The sequence below is a fragment of the Trachurus trachurus genome, assembly GCF_905171665.1.
Source record: "Trachurus trachurus genome assembly, chromosome: 4".
Classification (NCBI taxonomy): domain Eukaryota; kingdom Metazoa; phylum Chordata; class Actinopteri; order Carangiformes; family Carangidae; genus Trachurus; species Trachurus trachurus.
Genome location: NC_139898.1, coordinates 13,344,071 through 13,366,217, shown reverse-complemented (window position 1 = coordinate 13,366,217; position 22,147 = coordinate 13,344,071). Strand labels below are relative to the sequence as shown.

Below are 22,147 nucleotides of genomic sequence, written 5' to 3'. Positions count from 1 at the left end.
TACCACATCAGTTTCACTTGGTTATATGCTCCTGTAACACACACAACTTGAACAGCTGGTATAAATTGACTGTCCTGTTGAGAAATACTTAACTTTCATGAATGAATGGCCTGATTTCAAGTTGCCGCAAAGACATGGGAATCTGCAAATTTAATGCAAGATCTAAATGATTAACCATGTTGTTCATTCAGAAACATCATGACCTGCGTGCAGTGTGTGTATGTGTGTGTACTGTCAGCGAGAGGAATAGGAAGAGAAATAGTGAGCGTATATTTTCCTGTCAGCGTGCAGACAAGACAGTATATGTGGGCAGTTAATTTTACTGGGAGCAGTGCATATGGTACATTTCATTTGAATCCCCTCAACTCCTCATAAGGTTTCATAAGGACAGCATTGATCCCCCCGACTCTACACACATTATACTGAACCCTTTGATGAATTACTTCATATTGCCTTATCTTAAAAAAAGGACGGAAATTGTATTTAACTTCTCCTACCTTCTACTTATAGGGATTGTAGCCATTGTCACAATTTGAGGCATGAATCTTTTGGTCAAGACAATGGATCAGTCAGTCATTTTATCATTTTTAATCCTTTATAAGTTGTTGTGCAGCACCTCTGTCTGTCTTAATATAGTAGTGTGGTTTTCATTTATTTTGCTCTTTTATTGTCTTTCAGATGGAACATATCTATATTCAATACACTGTTAACCCACATTTTAAAATTGTTCAGGTTTAATTTTCTTAGATATATTTTGCTTCTACTATATTAAGCAATATACACAACTGCACCATAGAACAAACACAAACACAGTGATTAGCCAGCACGCTGGGAAATCTAGTCATTTCTCATTCTCACTCGGTGTTTCTCTTTCATCTTGATTGTGATCTACGCTTGTGTTTTTAACCAAAGTAAATCCCTCAGCCAGGAGACTTTCATCTGTGAGGTGCTCATGCACTGTTAATAGTGTTGGTAGCTTTCAGCCTGCGTGAGTGATGCCGATGATGTGGCAAATGTTAATTGAGGTTTACAATTAGATTTAACTGAGCTGGTGTCAGGCGCGTCTTAGAGCTGCTACTGTTTAAATCTCATTCATGACTGACATCTATACATATTCATGACTGTTTACTAGAGAGCGATACTTGCCTGTCAGAGGCAGAGAGACACAGAGAGACGGACAGCAACAGCTGCTGTGTAACAAGTAAAAACATTTACGGCAGAGCGAATCGCGGAGCGCACAGTGAAAGTGGGGCACATCCCACAGGGTAGTCCATCATGAGAACGTTGTTTTCAGAAGCCATGGAGATACTCAAATCTCTGTGTTCATGCTGGAGATGAAGGCATCCTGATGACACACAGCAGATCAGTAGTGTTAACAAGCAGCTTTCACTTTTTTACTTAGTGTGTCAGCCACTGTAAGGAGGCTCTTCTCTCAGACGTCCATTTGGACCAGCACCAGACCAGGCGGCGCCTCGGCCACTTTGGCCTTGCGATGCAGCAGATGAGTGAGGCTCCTGAAGGACGGAGTGGCGTGGAGGAGAAGTTCTTTGAGTCCTGCCCGAAACTCCCTGCGCACCAGGCAGTAGAGCACAGGGTTGAGGCAGCTGTTGGTGTGCGCCAGACATACAGTCAGGGGGAAGGCGTAAGCCTGCACGTTGTAGAAAGCCTTGCTAAAGGGCACAAGGTCAAACTTTATGAGCACTCCCCACAGAGTCAGCGCCTGATTGGGAAGCCAGCACAGAAAGAAGGACAGAACCACGATAACGATGGATTTGGTGACTTTGGAGCGACGATTTTGCCGGCCCTGCTCAATCTCTGGCCCTGCTACACCCGCTATACGTCTGGTGAGGATCAAGCGCAGAAGCAGTAGATAGCAGACAGTGATTATGATCAGAGGAATGAGGAAACCCAGCAGAACCTTCTGGAGCTGGTATAGACCCAAGAGAAGCTGTGGATCCAAACTGCCCGAGTCTGGAAACCGCACCAGGCACAGCTCCTCATCTGACACCTGGGCACTGGTGGAGTAGATGGCGTGGGGCAAGGTGGCCAGGAGAGAGACGGCCCAGATGCCCAGGCTTGTCCACTTTGCTCTGGCGGCTGCCGCCCGCCTGCTGTGCATCTTCAGCGCAGAGGATATGGAGTAATAGCGTGCCACACTCATAGCGGTGAGGAAGAACACGCTTGCATACATGTTCATTGTGGTAACAGAACTGATGATTTTGCACATCACACGGCCAAAGGGCCAGCGGAAGTCCAGGGCTGTGTCCACTGCCCAGAAAGGTAAAGTGAGAACAAACTGGAGGTCTGTGATGGCCAGACCCATCACAAAGCAGTTGATGGATGACTGCTTCTGCCTGTAACGTGAGTGCAGCAGGTAGAGAGCCAGAGAGTTACCCACCAGCCCGAGCGCACAAACTATGGAGTAGACGCACGCTATCATCACACGCACCACCAGACTGGAGCTGTCTCCCTGAAATTCCATGATAGATTCCCTGGTGAGGAGCTGCAGCCAGCAGTGCAGCGACAGGTTGCTGGTGGGACCTCCGCTACAGTTTCCATGGTTGTTGTCCTCCTGTAGGATTTGCTGCTCACATGGCTCTGGAGCCAGTGTCTGAACTCCAGTCTCATTCAGCTGCATGGCTGGACTCTCTTGCTCACATATCACCTTTGACAGCAGAGTTGGACAGCTGTGTGTTAGGAAAAAGAGAGGAAAGAGTTTGAGATAATGTCATTGTGAGCATCCTTCGCCTCAGCGCTGACAGATGTTGTCTTCCACCACGATTATCCTCCCCTGCTCTCCTCAAGACTACTCACACGTTTGGCGCGCCACGTCCGCTTATAGGTTCCACGTGAACGCGCGCAGCTCAGTCGCGCGGTCGACGCTGCTCTCCTCTCCTCCCCAGCAGGATGATTGGACCAGAGCGAGGGCACACTCTGATATCCGCGGCCACATCAAAGTGTCCCTGCAGGTCCGACAGGGGTGAAGCTTAATGCATTTTGACAGGACACCCGCACCTTGTAAATAATCATGTTTGCGCCGTGCCGGATTTGAAAAAAAAGAGACGAGTTTCCGAGGACACGGAGACAATGGTGCGCTAAAATATTCATAAATGTGGGGGTCGGGTGGTCGTGGTGGGTCGTTTGTGCTAAACTCCGACTGTACATTTAAGAAAGTCAGTATTTGATCTTGTCAACATAAGATCAGCAGGAGAAGGCTCGAGGACACAACATCAAAACACAGTGAACCTCGTTGGTGGTTGTTTGTCAAGGAGCACATGACAGTCTGACTTTACAATAAATGTCAATATAGCATAAAGCCTTAAAGCTGTTTCATACGTTCCCCAGTTCCCCACAGAGTCGGGTCCTTTGTTTTTATATATATATATGAAGAGTTAATTTGCAAAAGCAGATAAATGCCATTTTGAAAAAAATGAGCTGATGCTTTTGAGTTATTCTTTGCATAGTGTTGTTGTCAATAAAGCATTTTTTTTTTTGAGCTACATCTGTTTTGTTATGTCTCATCTCCTTGGTCAAAGCCACTCAACTTTGGTTTGACTGATATCACCTGGTGTAAATAGTAATTGAAAAAAAAGTTATCTGCTTTTGCAAATTAACTCTTCATACACACACACACACACACACACACACACACACACACACACACACACATATATATATATATATATATATATATATATATATATATATATATATATATATATATATATATATATATATATATATATATATATATAATTATGTTCATATCACAAAGAATCCCATTCCCACATCCCATTCAAATTCCATTCGGTTATCTGGTTATAAATATAAAAAAAATGAGATCATAACAGAGGATTTGTGTTTTCCCCAAATAATCAAGTTGCTTTATGCATTCAGGAGAGTGGATGAAGCTTTTGCACAAACTCTAATCAGCAAATGTAAATATAGTAGGGATAAAATCGTAAAGGGAGTTAATTACAAACAGAACATTTAACTGAATTCTTAGTATAAAATCCCACCTGAATTTGAAATGTTTTCTGGCTGTATATATTTAGCTTGCATCCATGCACCACCTCATTTTCCCAAATTGTAATAACATGCTTCCAGTTCCACGTGATGTGCTGCAAAAAACTGCAGTTGTATTATCAAAAGTCACTTTCCTTCAGTACTTATCGTCTGCCAGCTGGTACCTATTGTGAGTGTGCTGGGCCACCTGTTGCAGCTGCTGCCATGTTTTCCAACAGCAATGCCCAAAATAAGGGTAGAAACTAATTTAATCAAATACTGTTGTCAACAGACCATAAACGAGCCCTATCTCAAACATAGCTGATCAATAAACATCCCTTGTCTGTTGGTAACACCTCCCTGTAAGTTTCTGAGCAAATTAAAAAGACATGACTGGAGAAGAAAAAATTAATCTGTGCTGTTTTAATCCGCTGTGACCCAGTTCTTGTCATCCTAACAATCCCTAAACCTCCAAATGCGCAAGGACTGACAGTATGCTGGGTTTAATGTTCTAAGCATTCAAATCTGCGATGTAGACTACGTCTCAGGCTGCTGACATTTCACAGGTTGCATACTAAACCACTTTTCACTGAGTTAATATGCAGCTGTGAATGCGGATAAAGCCATCACTAATTGCCGGAGCCGATGAAAACTAGCACACTGTAAACACACTGTGGTCCGTTTTCGTCCCTTACATGTGTGTATTAAAGGTTTTCCAGCGTTACCCCAGTTCTCTTATTACAGGCAGAGCCCTCTGTCAGACCCTAGAGTCTTGCTAGGTTACCCCTGCACATGTTTCACAGTGAAATGCGATGGACTCCATATTCCCTGAGGTGCTTGTTTGTATTCTATGAATGGCTGTTTGCCCACAGCTGGCACCACTGAAGCCAGCGTAGCACCAGCTGGACTCAGATGAAGGGGTGTAATGTGAGAGAAGGCTGCCCCTCTGAGCAGCTTGGGATACCAGGTGAAGTGGAGTTGAGTTGACCAGAAATGTGATAAATTGAGTGAGAGCGAAATTCACCAGCTTTGCAGTGGTTTGCTGCAAATAAAGGCGGTGCTGCGGGTGGTCAGGAAGTTTAGTGGCATGTGAATAATTGTCTGTAGGGAGGAAGATAATTATTGTTGTTTTGGGGGATTTTTTGTAAAAAAAAAAAAAAAAATGGCACAGAGCTATTTCAATTTCTCAGAGAGTCACAGTTTGCCTGATTACATAATACATCACAGATGAGAAACTAACTTGACACATCAACAATGACAACTGAAAAATGAGCAGTGGGCTTTCAGTAGCACGCTGTCTGTGTCCTTAAACACTATGTGCACAAGCGTGACCAAAGGCACTCTGCATGGTGGACTACTCTGGTAGCAAACACACAGGTTCAGCAGTTTCTTTGAAGTCTCCCTGTGTGTCGCTAGAAAAGCCAGCTAGCTTTTTAAAAATCCAGTTTGTACGATGTGTTGTTAGGGAAGCAACAATTGAAGACAAAGTGAAAGGCCTGCTGTCTTGAGAGGGGGAGATATGAAGTTGTTAACTGTGCACACTCTTCAGCGGCCTCTCTTAGAAGACGTTCACAGTGTTGCACTTGGTTGTCAACATGAAAGTGACATGAAATTGCTTGTAAAAAGAGCTGGAGAGAGGAGTTCAAACTATGCTTACTTTCTCATTTCGTCACAAAGACGTTCAATTTGGAAGTGGCTGTCAGATTTTGGAGAGGTGCTGAATTGCCACATGCAGCCCCTCTGATGAGGTCACTGCTGGGCAAACTTAAACATTAGAAATATCTCACAGCCTCAGGTACAAAAATAGCAACATATTTTCTCGTTAAACTAGTTACAACAAGCATTCAGAGAGAACAAAAAGCTTAACTCACCTGATAAGTGTGAACTTGATCACATAACAAGGGGCCAGTGCTGCCACTATCCTGTTTGATTTGACTATACTGGAAAGGCTGCATCTCCATGACACAAGTTTTTTATTTTATGTCGGATTACGCCACAGTGACCCATATCCTTCCAACACAGAAGATAACTGGTCTTTTGTTGCATCTGACAGGTTTATTGAACAATGAGAACATGATTAGATGGACATGATTCAATGCCAGTGTCCCTGGGGTTCTTACTGCCTAAATAAACATTATATCTTGTCCCAGAGGGGCCACAGATAATTCTAGCTGTTTTCTGATGGAATAAAAATGTCATGTTGGAGCATATGGCTACCAGATCTCTGAGCTGGCCTCAGACATGCACCCAGGAATTATTATTTCAAGAGCAATATTGGATTTTCATCTATTAGGCTAATAATCAGTGTAGGCCTGACGCTGAGGACGCAGTTCTGCTGTTAAACATTCATCTGCGACCAGAAAGTGCCACATGAATTCAGAGTGCTTTTAGGACAATGTAAATGCACAAAGGCCTTGTCCATAATTCTGATTTGCACTTGTTTCTGTCCTTGGTTCAGAACACACAGGTCTATGATGGCTTGTATTTGGCTTTGTATCTCACTACATAATGCTCTTACTGAAAGCCTTGTTTTTGAGCCTCTTGGTATCTCTCTGCTGCTGCTACATTGCACTGATATTTGTACCTGTAGCATTTGTAAAGACAGAGGTAAAAAGTATGTCACAATTGTTTGTGAAGCTTTTTTTCTTTTTTTTTCTAGGTTGACTTTAGCATTAAGGGTAGCCATCAGCTCTGAGGTGACACCGTGCCAGGTTAAGGAAACCTTCATTTGTTTGCACTTTGTCTGTTTGTGTGTAGGCGTGTGTTGACTCACCCCACCACCACCACCACATCCCACACCTCCATCCAAATGCGCATCTATTATCATGTGCCACCTTGGCTGGCTGGATTGAGGTGTTGTTGGTTTTGTTAGGGAGGAATCATTTGCATATTGAAAACCTATTTGTCTATTCCGCTCAGCAGATCAACTCATAGTGGGCCAAAAAATATCTCACATTCCTACAGAAAACAGGTGTATTGATAAATAATTATTTACCTTACTTAAATTAAGAAGCAGAAGATCCAAGTTTTTCCAATTCATTAACTCGTCTAGATCTAATGACACACTGGGCATTAAAATTAATTTGTTAGAAGCTACAGATAGACTTGATATAGTTTTGATATGTTCATGCAAAACGCTGTCTAAGAACAGAACCTTATGCAAGAGTGTCATTTATTTATTCCGCCAACCAGTCAAAATGTGTGTTACTCTTCTTAGGGGAAGAGCTATAAATATTGTTTTTGTGTTAGATTAGCTAAGTCTAGGAGTATGCTGATAACACATTAAAACGCCAAAATCCTTAATAAGGAGACTGGATCCAAAGCTGATTTAAAATGCTTCCTACTCACAGCGAGGTGTCTGCTACAGTATGTTAGCATTTTACAGTATTCGCCCTTCCCACAGTTCTGACATAGTGATCTGAGGCTGATGTAATTGTAGTGACTTAGAGTCATTTCAGACGGTCTCTGCCTTCAGAATCTATTTACGTTTCGTGTGAGCTTTTACATCAACACCGTTGTTTTTTAGGGCTACAACCCACGTCTTCAGCAAAAATGTGCTGTTAGGGGGTAGGCTTATCTGCATGGTCCAAATATGAGCCAATAACAGCTGCACTAACTCTGTGGAGACAACAATTGCTGTTGTGATTTTATTTGTTTGATCATTTGTTTTTGACGAGTGTCTGTACTGAAAGTTAATGTGTCGTTCCGTCGTGTCAAAATTGAAAGGCAGTCTGGCCAAGGCCAGCGTGTTTACAGAGCAAAATTGTGTCACAGTCATTTTAACGGACAAACAATTTAAAACTGCATATTTTGCTTTTCACAGTACACCCTCTCATTTTTCTCCTTAGCTCTGGGTAAAAATCTGACTCACGCAGTGCTGTTTATTCTCTTTTCCAAATATATAAACACTCTCAAATTAGGCTATATAAATAAATTATACAGCTGCCAACTCATTAATGAGCATGAATTAAGTGCACAAATGACATTTCAAGAGCCCTATCCTATTAATTTACTGATACAAAAACAATTAACTCGTTTGTAGTGGTCTAGATTTAACTGATTTAACTAAAGCCATGGATTTAGATGAGCCCACAAATTGGCTGTTTGGTTGTTTGCCCCTTTACCCTTAATTAAGTTACAGACAACAGCAATGTAACTGGTCTGCAGTTTTCAGGCAAATACCTGGAATGTGCATAAAGAAAATAAAAGGTTACAGTCCTGTAGTTGGTGTCATGTTTTTTATGTTAACAATTACCTCAAAGATTACGTAGTCTAATATAAATCTACACTGTAAAGCCCCGTTGACTTATCCCTTGTTCCTTGGAAACTGCACTCCTGCACCCATAAATCCTGCCATTGCACTCAACTGTACTTTAATTAAATTCTCTCGTTTGTGTGGTACATTATTGGACAATCATTATGGGCAAAGATATTAAGTCATGACAATAAACTAATGGCAGCCAGACTGTGAGTCATACCCTTATTCATGTGGCGCTGCGCCAATTATGTCTGATATACGTATATTATATTAACTAATTCTATGTAACAACATAAGAGTCATTTATTCTCATTCACAAATTCCTCAGTCATGCTGAGGAAGTTTCCCTTACAATAAACTGGTGTAAACATTTTATGTTAACCACATGTATAATTACATGTATTAGAAGATGATTTATTAAAAGTCTATGTAGCAGAAAAACTCTTGTGTCGGTGTAACCAGTAAATGTCATTCAGTGAGACCTTCATTATCAGGCAGTTAATCTATTCCAGGGCAACGTCACTGATAATTTCCTGTGCTGATGTTTGCCTTGGGTTGAGAGTCAGAGGTTGCCCACAGCTGATATTTGGACAGCTTAGTTTATAGTAATGATGGAAACAAGTGGCATTAAGAGGCTGCAAAAAATTGGTAGCAGTTAATACCAGCTCTACAGTAATGTGATTAGAAAGCTTAATTTAATTAATTAAAGAGGAACTATTATGCTCATTTCAGGGGCGTTTAATGTGATATTGGACCCCAGTGGGGCACTATTGAATGTTTCGATTGATAAAAAAACTCCATACTTATCGCATACAAGCTGTCTGTCTGTGTACTCCTCCATTCTGCCTCTTTCCTGTTTCGCTCTGAAACACTCAGATTCAGTGCTCCCCCCAATACCACGCAGACTCTGCTGAGATTGGTCAGCGTATTGAGGGGCTGCGGCATAGTGACACGCTCCCTCTCATTCAGGCGAATTGCCTTAAAGGGACTTCCGCCGAAGTTGTGACGTTACAAAAACAGACTTTAGAAAAGTCTGTTGCCTGAAACTGAGCCCAGGGATTACTTCAACACATGCCTACCTCATGATGATATGGCACTTCCACGTATCCAACAAGTATCCAACATTTTAAACATATTTATAAGTCTGAAAAGCTGGAAAAGCACAACAGGTCCCTTTTTAACCAAATGAGCTCAATGGAAAGCAAACATAAGCTACATTAAAATGGCAGCATGTCCTGCACACATAATGACGCATTATACATCCATATGTTTTTTGATCCAATACCAAAGAGGTAAAATGGAAAACTTTTAATCTGTCTCACAATTCTCTCAAGCTCAGGTATTTGGAGTGGAGGTAGGTGCTTTAATTTGCCTTGATATCTCAGAAATTGGAAAAACAATTTTGTAAATAAGAAAGTTAGGAGCTGCCAGGAATTCTCCACAAAAGAGGTGACATAACGATTTTGTCTGCGTCGGCCTCCCACCTTGAAAGAGAAAGCCTATTTGTAGATTAAAGAAGAAGATGAGGGCATTCTTTGATTCTCTCACTCTGTCTTGCCATCGTTCCCTGATGGTTTAACCAGACTCAGCAGGTACAGGTCTATGTGTAGAGGCCACCTGGCTCCACAGGGACTGGGTTAATCAAAGGCAGAGGTTAAGGTGCTGATTGGAGACAAAGGTCAAAAGACTTTCACCCTGATTAAAGACAAAACAAAATGGAGTCTAATGAAAGAGGACAGAGGACACATGGAGATCAGAGACAGAGAGATGATGAGTCCATCAGCTCATTTATCACAATTGTGTGTTTATAAAGGCACATAAACTGTCCTTTTTACTTTAATATATCATACTGTACCTGCCTGTTATCTTCATACTGAGATTTATATTATTTTGCTTGAATTTATAGTTTGTACACACAGTCCCTCCCCATCCTCTGATGTTGATACACAATATGTAAATAATACAGACACTGGTGGAAAGGAAGCCTCTAACTAATAATCCATTATTCATCATACACATGTGTAAAGATATGTCACAGTGTCCAGATGTGAACAGAATCTCAGTTCAGTTTATATATACATTATCTGTCTGTCTGTATTATGTATTCATATACACACATATACACACTTGCCATCCACACATTACTGCTGCATCTCTTCAATGGATGTATTATTGAACGTGCCTTAATTGTGCGTCAAAAGAATTAGCGGCGTTTAAAGTCATTTGCGTTCACTCGTTATTATTGCGTTAACTTTGGCAGCCCTATTATTTATGCTGTATAATAACTGGATGGAACCACAGTGGTGGTTTGCGCTTGTTTTCTTATTATTCGGTTCAGTCAAATAATGAAAAGTGAGTTTCTATGGGGGTCAGTAAATCACAGATCTGAATCTGCAGGGTCTGCCTTGAATTTAAGTTTGACTAACTACAGAAAATGTCAATCGGAACAAGTCAAACTTTAAATGTTAGATGGATGGCTCACATGGGTGAAAGGTGATGGAGAAAATTAATCCACAGTGTTTTGATCTCATTTTGACATTTTTTATTTATCACAGTTTTATCCATGAATAAATCCAAACAGTTGCAATAATTTCTACAGTGAAAACAAGCTGTTAAAACCCTTTAGCAATTTACAAATTACACTTGGAGATCAAAACTATACAGCCCTATTTCCCATCTTTTGACAGTCTCAAACATACTAATTTACACTTGCATTTTTATCAAAGGCAAAAGAGACACAGTATATCTTGACAAGCAATTTCAGTGTAATATTCAAATCCATATACTGATAGAAAACAGTATCACAAAAAAGGCAAAGACATACAGACTGAATATATATTAAAGGCCAAACAGGAATGATTAAAACCTAATTTCCCTGTCTGTGTAAACAGCAGCCCCAGATGATTCCCAGCTCTAGCAGATATAGGAATTTCATGTGGGGATGATTTGTCAATTCTCTTACATGTCATCAGCATGTGGTCGCAGCTTGGCAGAGCGGTGAGGATCCAAGGTCACAGTGGCTATGTGACCAGTGATTGGGTCTACATGGAAATGGCCCATTCTCTCCTCCTGACTGCTGTTTAGAGATACGGTGTCCAGACTGGACTGCTCTTGGTTCACTTGTAGCTTTCCCATCAGTGCGGTAATATCGTCCAGTACCCGCTCTCCTGGGAAGCGCCGCTGCAGAGGCTCTGCTTCATCCTCCATGGAGAACGGGGCGTCCGTGACGTGCAGCACACGGGAAGCCTGGAGGTTCTGCAGGGACCGTGACTGGACTGTGTGAGAAAGAGACATTGGGAAAAGACAAGCAAGTTCACACCCTGTGGACACGCAGCAGATATATGCATATGCAATGCATCTTAATGCATTTAAGACAAACCCTTGAGCAATGAAGTGGAGAATTGATAGATTTTGTCAAGCAGCTCATGAAAAAAAATCTGACCCTTCCTGCTCTGCTCATTTTGCCTCACGCCTAAAATTTGACACTGACTTTAATTATAAAGTGATAATTAACAGTAAACACACACTGCTCTATGATAACGCATTGAGTCTTTGTGTTCTGAGTCTACAAATCCTCAGAGAGGCAAAGCAGGCTGTCAGGCTCTGCAGGTGAGCAGTGGTCCAGCTGTGCATGAGACTGCAGTTCTGACAAGCTGCTCCGCTGTGACACAGGTTCGGGATTAGTTAGTAGTAGGTGGGCACACACAAATCTTTTTGGTGCTGCAGGATACTCACTTCTGACTGGACTGAAGTCTCCTTGGCTGACCTTGGTGTCAGAGAAAGGCTTGAGGCTTGGAAACAGGATTAGGGAGAAAGACAGCAGGAGCACCTAAAAAATGTGATAAAAACATCAAATGCAACAGACAGAGAGTTAGAAAGGGGATGATGGAAATAGGTGAAAAATGTAGATTCAAGTTGGATTCAAGTCAAAGAAAGTTTGTACTTGAAAATTTGTATCAAACACAGTTGAACTATTTTGGACAGTGGCTCATATATTTCTTCTGTGAGTATGCTTTTACATTACAATGCTCAGGATAAAGAAGCAAAGTATTCTGGGACTGGGAATTGCAACTTCTCCATATTTACGGATTCAAAATTCAATTTTTATGATTCTCGTCCACTCGTGTTGCCTTGGGTTTCGCATTTTATTCCATTGTAGTTTTCAAAGCCAATAAATGGGTTCTGTTCAAATTGTACATTTCTCTCTCTGGGGACTGTGCCTTTCTGTGTCCTTTGCGATGTCTCGTTCCATTGTGTACGCATCTAGATAGGCTGTTCTTGAAGGCTAATCCAGCTGTCGTTGCTGTTTGGCTCGCTATCTATTTTTAACGATGAAGCATTTGGAGGGTCTGGGTTTGTTTATCCGTCTGGCACACAGAGGACGTCCGTACCAGTACACATGTTCCAGTCTGAGCTGGCTTGTTGGTTGTATTCATGACCAGAGCCTGCAGTCTACGCAACTGCTCCATTAGCGACCTGTGGAGAGGAAGGAGAAAAAAGGATAGACAAAGACAAGAGAGTATAAAAATTCGAAATGGAAAGAAAAAGACAAAATAAGTGGATTAACAAGGGTCTGTGGGAGCAAGAGGACAAGGCCAAATGCTGAAGGCAATTTCTGAGTGAGCAAACACTGCCAGGAGATTACAGAGGGATGAAAAGGGAAGAGAGAGGTTCTATTTTGAAATCACTCACATGTTGCATTTTTCCAGCTGTGACACTTTCCTCTGAAGCTCCTGGTTGTGTGCATTGCAGGCAGCCATCCTGGATGAGATAAGGAAGGAAGGAAGCGGGCAGGAAGAGAGGGACAGAGCGAAGTCCTTCACTGAGAAATGCTTATTTGTGATTGTGAAAGTTAAATGAAATTTATCATTAAGGTCCCAATAAACAGATAGTTTGAATCCAAGACAGCGTTGCCTCTTGAGATAGTTTTAAAAAGGGATATAAAAGAGGCATACAGGTGATTTTACATGTTTTAGAACAGGGACACAGATTTTCCAAAACATTACCATTAAATTAATTTACCACCTCAGCAGATTGATTTATTATTATTTAACAAGTTTCACATTGTGGTTTTGAAGGAGCTAATCACATAGACAGCTAAAGACAGGTTTTTCCACGTTTCTCCCCAATTCAATTTACATTCCTACTGGCAGCGGTGGTGGAGAAAGAAATGAGAAGGATTCTGACTGGTTGGATTTAGCTTGTGATAGACGAGTCATTTTTGAAAATGGAGCCCTTTTTCAAACTCCGTTTCCAGATGGTTCTGTGTATCAAACCTCCTGGGGCATCATGTTAAATGACACGTGGCAAAGGATATAATCAAACATGGATATCAGAGCTCTACGGCACGGCTGGACCATCAGGATGTCACAAGGTGACTTTCATAATGAACTGAAATAAAGCGGCCAAGGGCTGCTTTGAGGCCATAGTGGGAAATGAAATCAGTAGTCATTTCATTTGTTAAGTTGGAACAAATTAGATTCTTACCTGCTCTCAAGTCCGTCGATATACTCCTTCTTCTTCTTCCGGCTCTCCTGGGCAGACTGCTTATTGCGAATCTTTCGCCGTATTTTCTTCAGGATTCTTTCTTCGTACTGATTGACACAGAAAGGGACATTTTCATTTCGAGCCTCTACGGGGAAAACTCAGGGAGATGTTAATTGTTTTCATTGTCAAAGTATTGATAGCAATTTACCTTTGTTAGAGGTAGTTGGCCAGGTAGAGTCACCCCCTCCTTCGCTAAAAGCTTCTTCTCATCTTCATTCAGAATCAGCTCTTGAATAGATGGTTGGGATGGCTGCGGGGGCTGGTGGTGAGATATGAATACTAATATTTAAAACATCACCACTGCAGCTTGATTAAATTCTCTCTCTGGCCCCACAGCTCTTCCTCCACCTCCCTCTCCCCAGTCCCCACCCTCTCTCCCTAGAGCCTCACAGGAGGTAGTTACATGAGGGCCGACTATCAGGCCATCTTCATCACTCTCATTTCTTGGCTACCTTAAAGCAATCATGGTGTTAGAACCTAAGTTGCAGTCTGTCACTGTCTCCTCCATCTTATTAAACTGGGCACTGAACACGGAGTCAACACTATGAGGGTGCTGAAATCCACCCAACTTTATACCCTCAAGTTTCAGAAGCATAAACACATTATTCAGCCTGTGGTGATTGTCTATATTCATATTTGGACCTTAGCATTTAGGTGTTTTTGTTTTTGAGAATTAAACAATAATGACAAAACCTAATTACTAATTGTATGCATAGAACCTTATCTCCCCATAATGCAATTTGGTTATCATAAATATTTACAAATTACCCACATTTTGAATTTGTCAAATGTCAACAATCATAAAATAACTAACACAGTATAGGCAACCAAATACAGAATTTAATATTTGTACTATTCTTATTCCTTCTCTCACAGTGAGAAAATAATGTAGAGTGCTGCAGCTGATCATTTGCTTTTTCCAAAAGCCCGACCCCTTGGTGTGTCCATGATTTCACCAAGTGTAATCAGCCACTTGTTTTTTATGGAAGCACGCATGCACACTCCCACACGAACTCACACAAAAGGTAAACAACAAATTCTGTGCATGAGTCAGGCAGCCAGAAAAAGATACACAAACACTTCGAAAGACTCTGCTCCTCTCCCTCCATGTTGCTTCTGCCCCCCCCCCCCCCCCCCCCACTGCCATCACAACCAGAATACACTCACTGGCTCGGGTGTGCCAGACAGGAGCAGGTCTTTGACAGTTAGCGGGAAGCCAGAGGACAGCTGTGGCCTGTGTACATCAGAAGGATATTGTGTAATCCTCATCCTGTCCATTGGGAAGCCAGGGTCCCAGCCATCTGCACCCACACAGACACAAGGACATACATAGAGCACTTGCAAACAAACACTAATAAGACAAGCTAGTGCCATTGTTTTGATTCTGTGAGAAATTATTATAAATTAATAAGACATGACATTTGGAGCTTGGAGGTTGCCTGGATACCAATTACTTGGTTTGGCTCTCATCATGTGTACTTTGATTTTTCATCAGCAATAACATCTGTGCCCTGGATAGTTTACACTTGTAGATGATTTCAAGAAATGTGTGATATACCACCTCATCCTCTGAGATTCTCGGGGTTCGTATGCAGGAAAGCAGCCAGAAAAAAACTATGAGTGAAATTCAAAATTCACAGTTTTCTCTATAATCATTCCCTGCCCACAACCATGATGTTATTTTATTCAGTCAGACAGAGTGAGGTGATGATGTTATCAGAGCTCCGTCAGTCTGGACAATAACGACAATATTCCTAATCAAAAATGGCAAAATTTCATAGGTTTCTGTTTTTCTTTCTATTCTATTAGATATATCTATATAGATATGTCAATATTCTATTTCTTTGAACTAAGTCACTCACAGCACTAAATATTTTATGATTCCCCTTCTGAATGTTTTTCATGTGGACTTACTGAGATTAATGGGGACGTTGGCTTCCAGGGCTGCCTTTGTTTGCGGCCTCTTACTGATGTACCGAGTGTCCCCTGGAGGGCTCTCTGGGCGCTGTGGACTGTCCATGTGGTCTGAGGTCGGGTCCTCACTGATGCCACTGTCACTGTGAGATGGTGACCAGAGTGGTGAGCCTGACACTGAGTCACTTCCACTCAGGAGGGCATTGAGGAATTCTTCGTCTGCCTGTCCTTGTCCTGGCGGTGGCAGCATCTGCTGGGTGACAACACTGATTGCTATCATTAGTCTGTCTGTGTGACATGAGAACATGACAATAAAGGGAGCAGTCTCTCAAAAAACATACAAACACCAACAAAGTATCCCGAGGATGGATTATACACTTGCTGGAAAGTAAACTGGTATTTGCAGCATTCTTGAGTGACATTAGAGATCCCACAGTCTCACGCACATTTGGGTCCTGCATTGGCCAAGTGTGATGTTTGCCATGGTCTTCTGCCTCCTCATGACGGAGAATTCCATCGTTTTGATCAAACAGCCAGTCGAGCAGCTCAATGCCATCACAACCCTGAGATGAGATCATGACATTAGGAGTCATTAAAGGTTTCATATTCTACCACAGCCGGGGAATTCACCACGATCCTTCCTGATCACTCTGTACTGTACAATATGTCCCCCCTAATCTGCGTAGATATCTGTTATCGATAAGACAGTTTCTACAGTAAAGATGAAACCTGTTTGTATTGATCTTTTAATTCCTTTCTAAAACATTTTTTTTAACTGTATGTTTATTCAAATTTAACATCTAGATTTAAGTTTGTAATTTCCTCTTAAATCTGAACTTTGCTCTGTGGGATTGTCCCAGTAACCTACAGTATAACTGGCAAACTAAATTGCAATAAAAAGAACATATTTAGTTATTTACCTGATCGGGGTAGTGCTCCATAGTTTCTCTGTTGTTGTGTGGTACAGCAGAGAAGCTCCCCAGAGAACAAAGATATCGGATTTACCGTGTTGTCCCGTAGCTTTGTTCTAGTTCCTAAAGAGTCTTTACTGTATCTCTCAGCTCTTCTTCTCAGGTCCAAAGTTTAAACTCCAACTCAACACACCCAGCCAGCTAGCATGCTTTGCTCCCATTGGCTGTGAGGAAGCACAATCTGATTGGTAGCCAGGAGTACACAGCTGAGGGACTGAATAAATTGGTCTGTCTGGAGGCAGAGGACAAGAAGTCTCCACTTAGGTGTAAAACATCAAAGAGGTCAAAGTCTGTTGTTTCTTTTCGTTTTATTTTTTGATAGCATATTGACGGAAGGATAGCGCTGACCTTTGGCATATATTTAAAACATACAGTGGTCAGGTTCTAGACAACACAAGTCAACAACACTGTTTTTTAAAAGTAAGTGAAATATATTTTCGTAGCATTTGATACAGATACAAAATCACAAAGTCCTTAAAAAAAAGTTAAAACATATCAAACCCAGAAGAGGAAATTGGCAATGAAATGAAAAGCCAGAAAAAAAAACAAGCAGTTGGGCTATGGACAGTTTGGAGACAGTTTAAAGAAGTTTGATTGAAGGACAGATTAAAGGGGGAGGAAAAGAAGAAAAAACTAAATGAAAGGAATTTTCATCCTAGTCTTGGTCGTCACATGTCAATGATGCTCTATTGGAAATAAACATGATCACTTAGACTGTCTAATTTGATTCTAAATTTACAGAGATTGGTGTTGGTGTTTGCCTTAAAACTTCTGTCTTATTGTGTTGTATTTAACTGAAACCATGCGCCATCTTTATGGCATCCAAACATTCATTTAAAGACTCAAATAAAAAACAATTTTATCAGTTAATTTTGTGCAATTTTGTGCATAGGAAGCAGGGGTAAAGGAGTTCAGTTGTGGTGCAGGAGTCCAGTAGTGTTATGGTTTGATGATGATGTGTGACTGCAGTTACGAGACCTCAAATACTAACCATCTTGATCCACACTGCTCCTCCATAGTGCAAAGCAGCAGTTGTGGGCCTGGCATGAGGCTTGAGTGAGAATTAGTCAATAAGGACACCAAGTGTATGTGTACTTACATCCAAAACAGAATATTAATTATAGCAGATGTTTATAGGCTGTGTTTTAAACCTCTCATCAGGTTTAAAAGAGCAAGACAACAGGATAATAACCAATCCAAGGGACAGCAAATGTAAAGAGAGCAGCGTCCTTTGGGACATGGTGTGACAGAGGTGTGAACTGACCCACAGAGACTGAGAAACCCCAGTCAGCAAGTTAGGATGAGAACCAATTCAAAGCAAAACCTGGAAATACTCACAAGCGTTTGCCCATTTGATAGGACACCATGATGAATAGAATTAGAAACTGAGCTAAGGTCAAGCAGCACCAGTGATGAGCTTTTCCCATCATCTATAGTCGTTTTTGCTGAGTGCAGTTAATGAAAACCTGATTGAAAGGAGTCATACAGGCCAAGTGTTCGTAAAACAGCTATAAGCTACTCAGTCAGGTCACAAGAGGCATCTTGGATATTGGCCTTTAATTCATTGGAGTGGAGGTAGATTTGTTTTCAGCAATGGCTGAACTGTGGCGTGTTTGAAGTGTCTACAGGGACGGAGCCAGTTGAAAGGGAGAGATTGATCATGGTTACAATAGAGAAATAGACTGAATTAAAAACAATTAAAAGCAAGGATGAGGCAAAAATGTCAAGGGATCCAGATGAGGATTTTGTTTTGTGCAGGAATTTGATGATGTCAAAGGGGTTCAGGATTGTGGAGCAGAAAACTCCAGTGCTATAATGATTTGATGAAGTGGGGCTATTTGCGCTGATCCTTGGTCCACAACACTTTTAGAAGGTTATTACAGTGTTGGAAATGATTGACACTTGTGTAGAGGCAGTGGTGTTAATAATGTGGGACCATTGTAGTAAATCTCTTTTTATTAGATGAAATGAGGTCGGCAAAATAAGAAGTTTTAGCACCCCTCATCATTTAATCCAAACTTATTAAAAGGTGAAGCTGCTGGACCTCCACCATAATTGCTTGTCCTACAATACTGCCTTAAACTAGAGAGGGGAAAAAATGAATGAGAGCATTTCAATCAATACACATAGTTTGCATGTTGGTGTGTTATAACAGTTTGAGGAAAGTGGATTATTAAGAGAAACATTTATTTGTAGAACAAGTGGAAAGCTGCCTGGGGCCTCCGAAAGCGCTATTTAAGATAAGGAGGCTTAAAAATGTGAATGTACTAAAAAACATAATCACACAGACAATGTGCACAGTTTCTTCATAATTTGTTTGAAAGTAATTGTTTTTTTTTTCAACCAAGCTTTAGAAAACCAAAGTGATTGTGTGATAAATATAAATCTCATCAACCAGAAGCTTGGCAGTTAAGTTTAGCTCAGTTTAAAGACTGGAAAAGGGGGATCATGGTTAGACTGGCTCTTACCAATCCATCCACCTTTACGCCTTAATCGCACCTCTGTCATTTTTACAGTTTACATGTATATGGACTACATACAATAAATATTATTTAAACAGGCTTTTAATCTGCAAATTAAACATTTCTAATCCTCTGTTCTTCTATCCTGTCTCATTTCATATCTCCTTTCGACCTTCCACATTGTTTCTGTATTTTAATTATGTCATTATTTTTATGTGTAAAAGCGCGTTATCAATAACATTTATTATTATTATTATTTGTTAATCGTGAGATTTAGAGGTTAATTTTCAGATAGAGCTAGGCTAGCCATAGCTGTTTTTAGTCTTTATGCTAGGCTGAGATAACCAGCTGCCAGTTCTAGTTACATATTTACTGTATTACAGAGATGAAAGTGGCACAGCTCTTTTCAACTAACTCTCAACAACAAAGTCAGTAAGCATTTCTCCAAATCTCAAACTATTTCTTTGAATGTCATCGCTTCTCAGCAGAATATGAAACTCCCTCCGTGTGACCACCACAAATGAGTTCTTGGGAGAGTTGCTGTTATAGTCAAAATTTCAGTGAAAAAAAAAAGAAATATCTTCATGATCTTGCCTTTGAGGCAAAAAGATATTCCACAACCACCACTTTTCTCTGTTCCACCAAAATCACACGCTTACATCCCCTCTGATCTCATGTCCAGGTGGGAAGGTAGAATGAGGCCACTGCCAGCAACCATTATAAACTCTGAGTCACTGATGTCATGTAGTACAGCTGGAGATGGAAATATACTTGAATTGGTGGTAGGGATGGTGCTGTTGGAAAGACTCAACAAACAAAATGCCGAAGAAGACTGTGAATGATGTACTGTATTAAAGGGATAGTTCACCCAAAATTCAAATTTCACTCATTATCTACTCACCCTCATGTCGACTAAGGGCTGGGAGAATTTTCAGAGTCCTCCGTGCCTTCTCTGAGTTACGGGGGGGTCCACGCAGCAGTATTTGTCCATATAATGGTTGTGAATGGTGCTCACTTTTCTGCGTCCAAAAAGACACACCAAAAAACATCCAAATAGCTCCATACTGCTCGTCTGTAATGTCCCTTTTGTATTGAAGCCCCAACATGAGAAATTGTTCCGAAAAAAATTAAATAAGTCTATATTTTAAGCTTGTTTGTAGCGGAAGCTCCAAGTGTCTCAGTTCACTGCTCTTCCTGTGTCAGTGCAAATCTCGCGTGAGTTGCACTGACCGGCAGAACAATTTCTCATGTCAGGGCTTCAATACAAGAGGGACATTACAGACGAGCAGTATGGAGGTATTTGGATGTTTTTTGGACGAAGAAAAGTGAGCACCATTCACAACCATTATATGGACAAATACTGCTACGCGGACCCCCCCGTAACTCAGAGAAGGCACGGAGGACTCTGAAAATTCTCCCAGCCCTTAGTCGACATGAGGGTGAGTAGATGAGTGAAATTTGAATTTTGGGTGAACTATTTTTTTATTTTTTATTTAACCTTTATTTAACCAGGCGAAAAATCATTAAGAACAGGTTCTTATTTGCAATGATGGCCTGACAAAAAGCACAAGCTTCTTGAGGGGAGAGGGGGAGAGGGCTGTGAAAAAAAGTACAAGTTAAAAAGTTAAAAAAACAGTGGCATAAAACTGCTAAACAGACATGCAGCAGAACGACCATGAAGACAATACACAAGCAGAGGCACAAAACAGAACTGAACAGACATGTAGCAAGACAGTCACAAAGACAATACACCAGCATGGCTGTGCAGGGAAGCAGGTTAGCAAGGCATGAGCAGAGCAGCGAGACAGGCAATAGCAGGCAGGGCAGAAAATTAATGTAACAGCTCAATTAGAACAGGCAAGGTTAATAGCGAGGAATTAGTTATCTAGAACATTACAACACAGAAATGCATGCGAAGACACTATACAAGGATTATCAACATGTAAGGAGGAGCCAGGGCTGCCAGCGGCAGGTATGGGCACTCAACATAAAAATACAGGCTAAAGGAAGAGGGGTTAGACGGGGGGAAAACATTTGCAGGAGTCTATGACAAGGTGTGAGATGGCCTCTTTGAAGGTTGGAATGGAGATGAGTTTGTCAAGTTTGAGGAGTTTTTGTAATATGTTCCAATCAGAGGCAGCAGCTGACTGGAATGATGCGGAGCCGATTGTAGATCTGGTTTTGGGGATTGTTAGCAGAATGAGATGAGAGGACCGAGTGTTGTATGTGACAGGGAGTTGGTGCAGCAAGCGGGACAGGTAAGGGGGGGTCCGTAGAAGGAGGGTCTTATAAATGAGAGTGAGCCAGTGGGTCTGACGGCGGGTGTGAAGTGATGGCCAATTTACCAAAGAGTAAAGAGTGCAATGGTGGGTGTTGTGGGACGCGTTTGTAGCGAAGCGGATGGCGGAGTGATAGAGTGTGTCCAGTTTAGCAAGGGTGCTTTTACATGCTGTACGATAGATGGTGTCACCGAAATCAAGTGAGGGGAGAATTGTAAGTTTAATGAGACTCAATTTAGCAGAAGAGGTGAAGGCATAACGGTGTCTGTAAAGAAAACCAAGTTTGGCCCGGACCTTAGCCTGTAACTGGGAGATGTGATGTGAAAAACTAAGCGTGGAGTCTAACCAGATGCCAAGGTATTTGTAGGTGGAGACATATTCCAGGATAGCTCCCTCACAGGTAGAGATGTTTAGTTGAGATGGGGAGAGGGGGGGAGCGCCCTTCCTGTGAAACCACATAGCTTTCGTCTTAGATGTATTGAGAGACAATTTCAGTAGAGAGAAAGCATGTTGTACCTGGAGGAAGCTATCCTGGAGTGTAGCTTGGACATAGGAGGGAGATGGGCCGGAGGCATACAGGATTGTGTCGTCAGCATAAAGGTGAATGAAAGAATTACCAGCAGCTAGGGGAATGTTATTGATGTAAATGGAGAACAGTAATGGACCAAGTATTGAACCTTTACTTAAACTATCCCTTTAAGTAAAGGGATC

General features: G+C 41.4%; 3 protein-coding genes across 3 annotated transcripts in view; 1 reads left to right on the top strand and 2 right to left on the bottom strand.

Annotated features, from left to right (window-relative positions):
- Nucleotides 1–22,147, top strand: part of micos13 (mitochondrial contact site and cristae organizing system subunit 13) — a 313,292-nt gene that overhangs the window by 36,689 nt on the left and 254,456 nt on the right. The window lies entirely within an intron of this gene.
- rxfp3.2b (relaxin family peptide receptor 3.2b) lies at nt 1,433–2,939 on the bottom strand (the record flags this gene model as incomplete). The annotated part of the gene is made up of 1 exon (XM_083969674.1): nt 1,433–2,939. Exon 1 carries the CDS (start codon nt 2,636–2,638, stop codon nt 1,433–1,435), a length of 1,206 nt encoding a protein of 401 aa, XP_083825800.1. The 5' UTR covers nt 2,639–2,939.
- creb3l3a (cAMP responsive element binding protein 3-like 3a) lies at nt 10,791–16,788 on the bottom strand. Its single transcript, XM_083969817.1, has 10 exons — nt 16,645–16,788; nt 16,171–16,287; nt 15,725–15,974; nt 14,978–15,111; nt 13,959–14,069; nt 13,751–13,857; nt 12,956–13,024; nt 12,655–12,739; nt 11,999–12,092; nt 10,791–11,538 (listed from the first exon to the last, which is right to left on the bottom strand). The coding sequence occupies exons 1-10, from the start codon at nt 16,663–16,665 to the stop codon at nt 11,222–11,224; spliced, it is 1,305 nt and encodes a 434-aa protein (XP_083825943.1). The 5' UTR covers nt 16,666–16,788; the 3' UTR covers nt 10,791–11,221.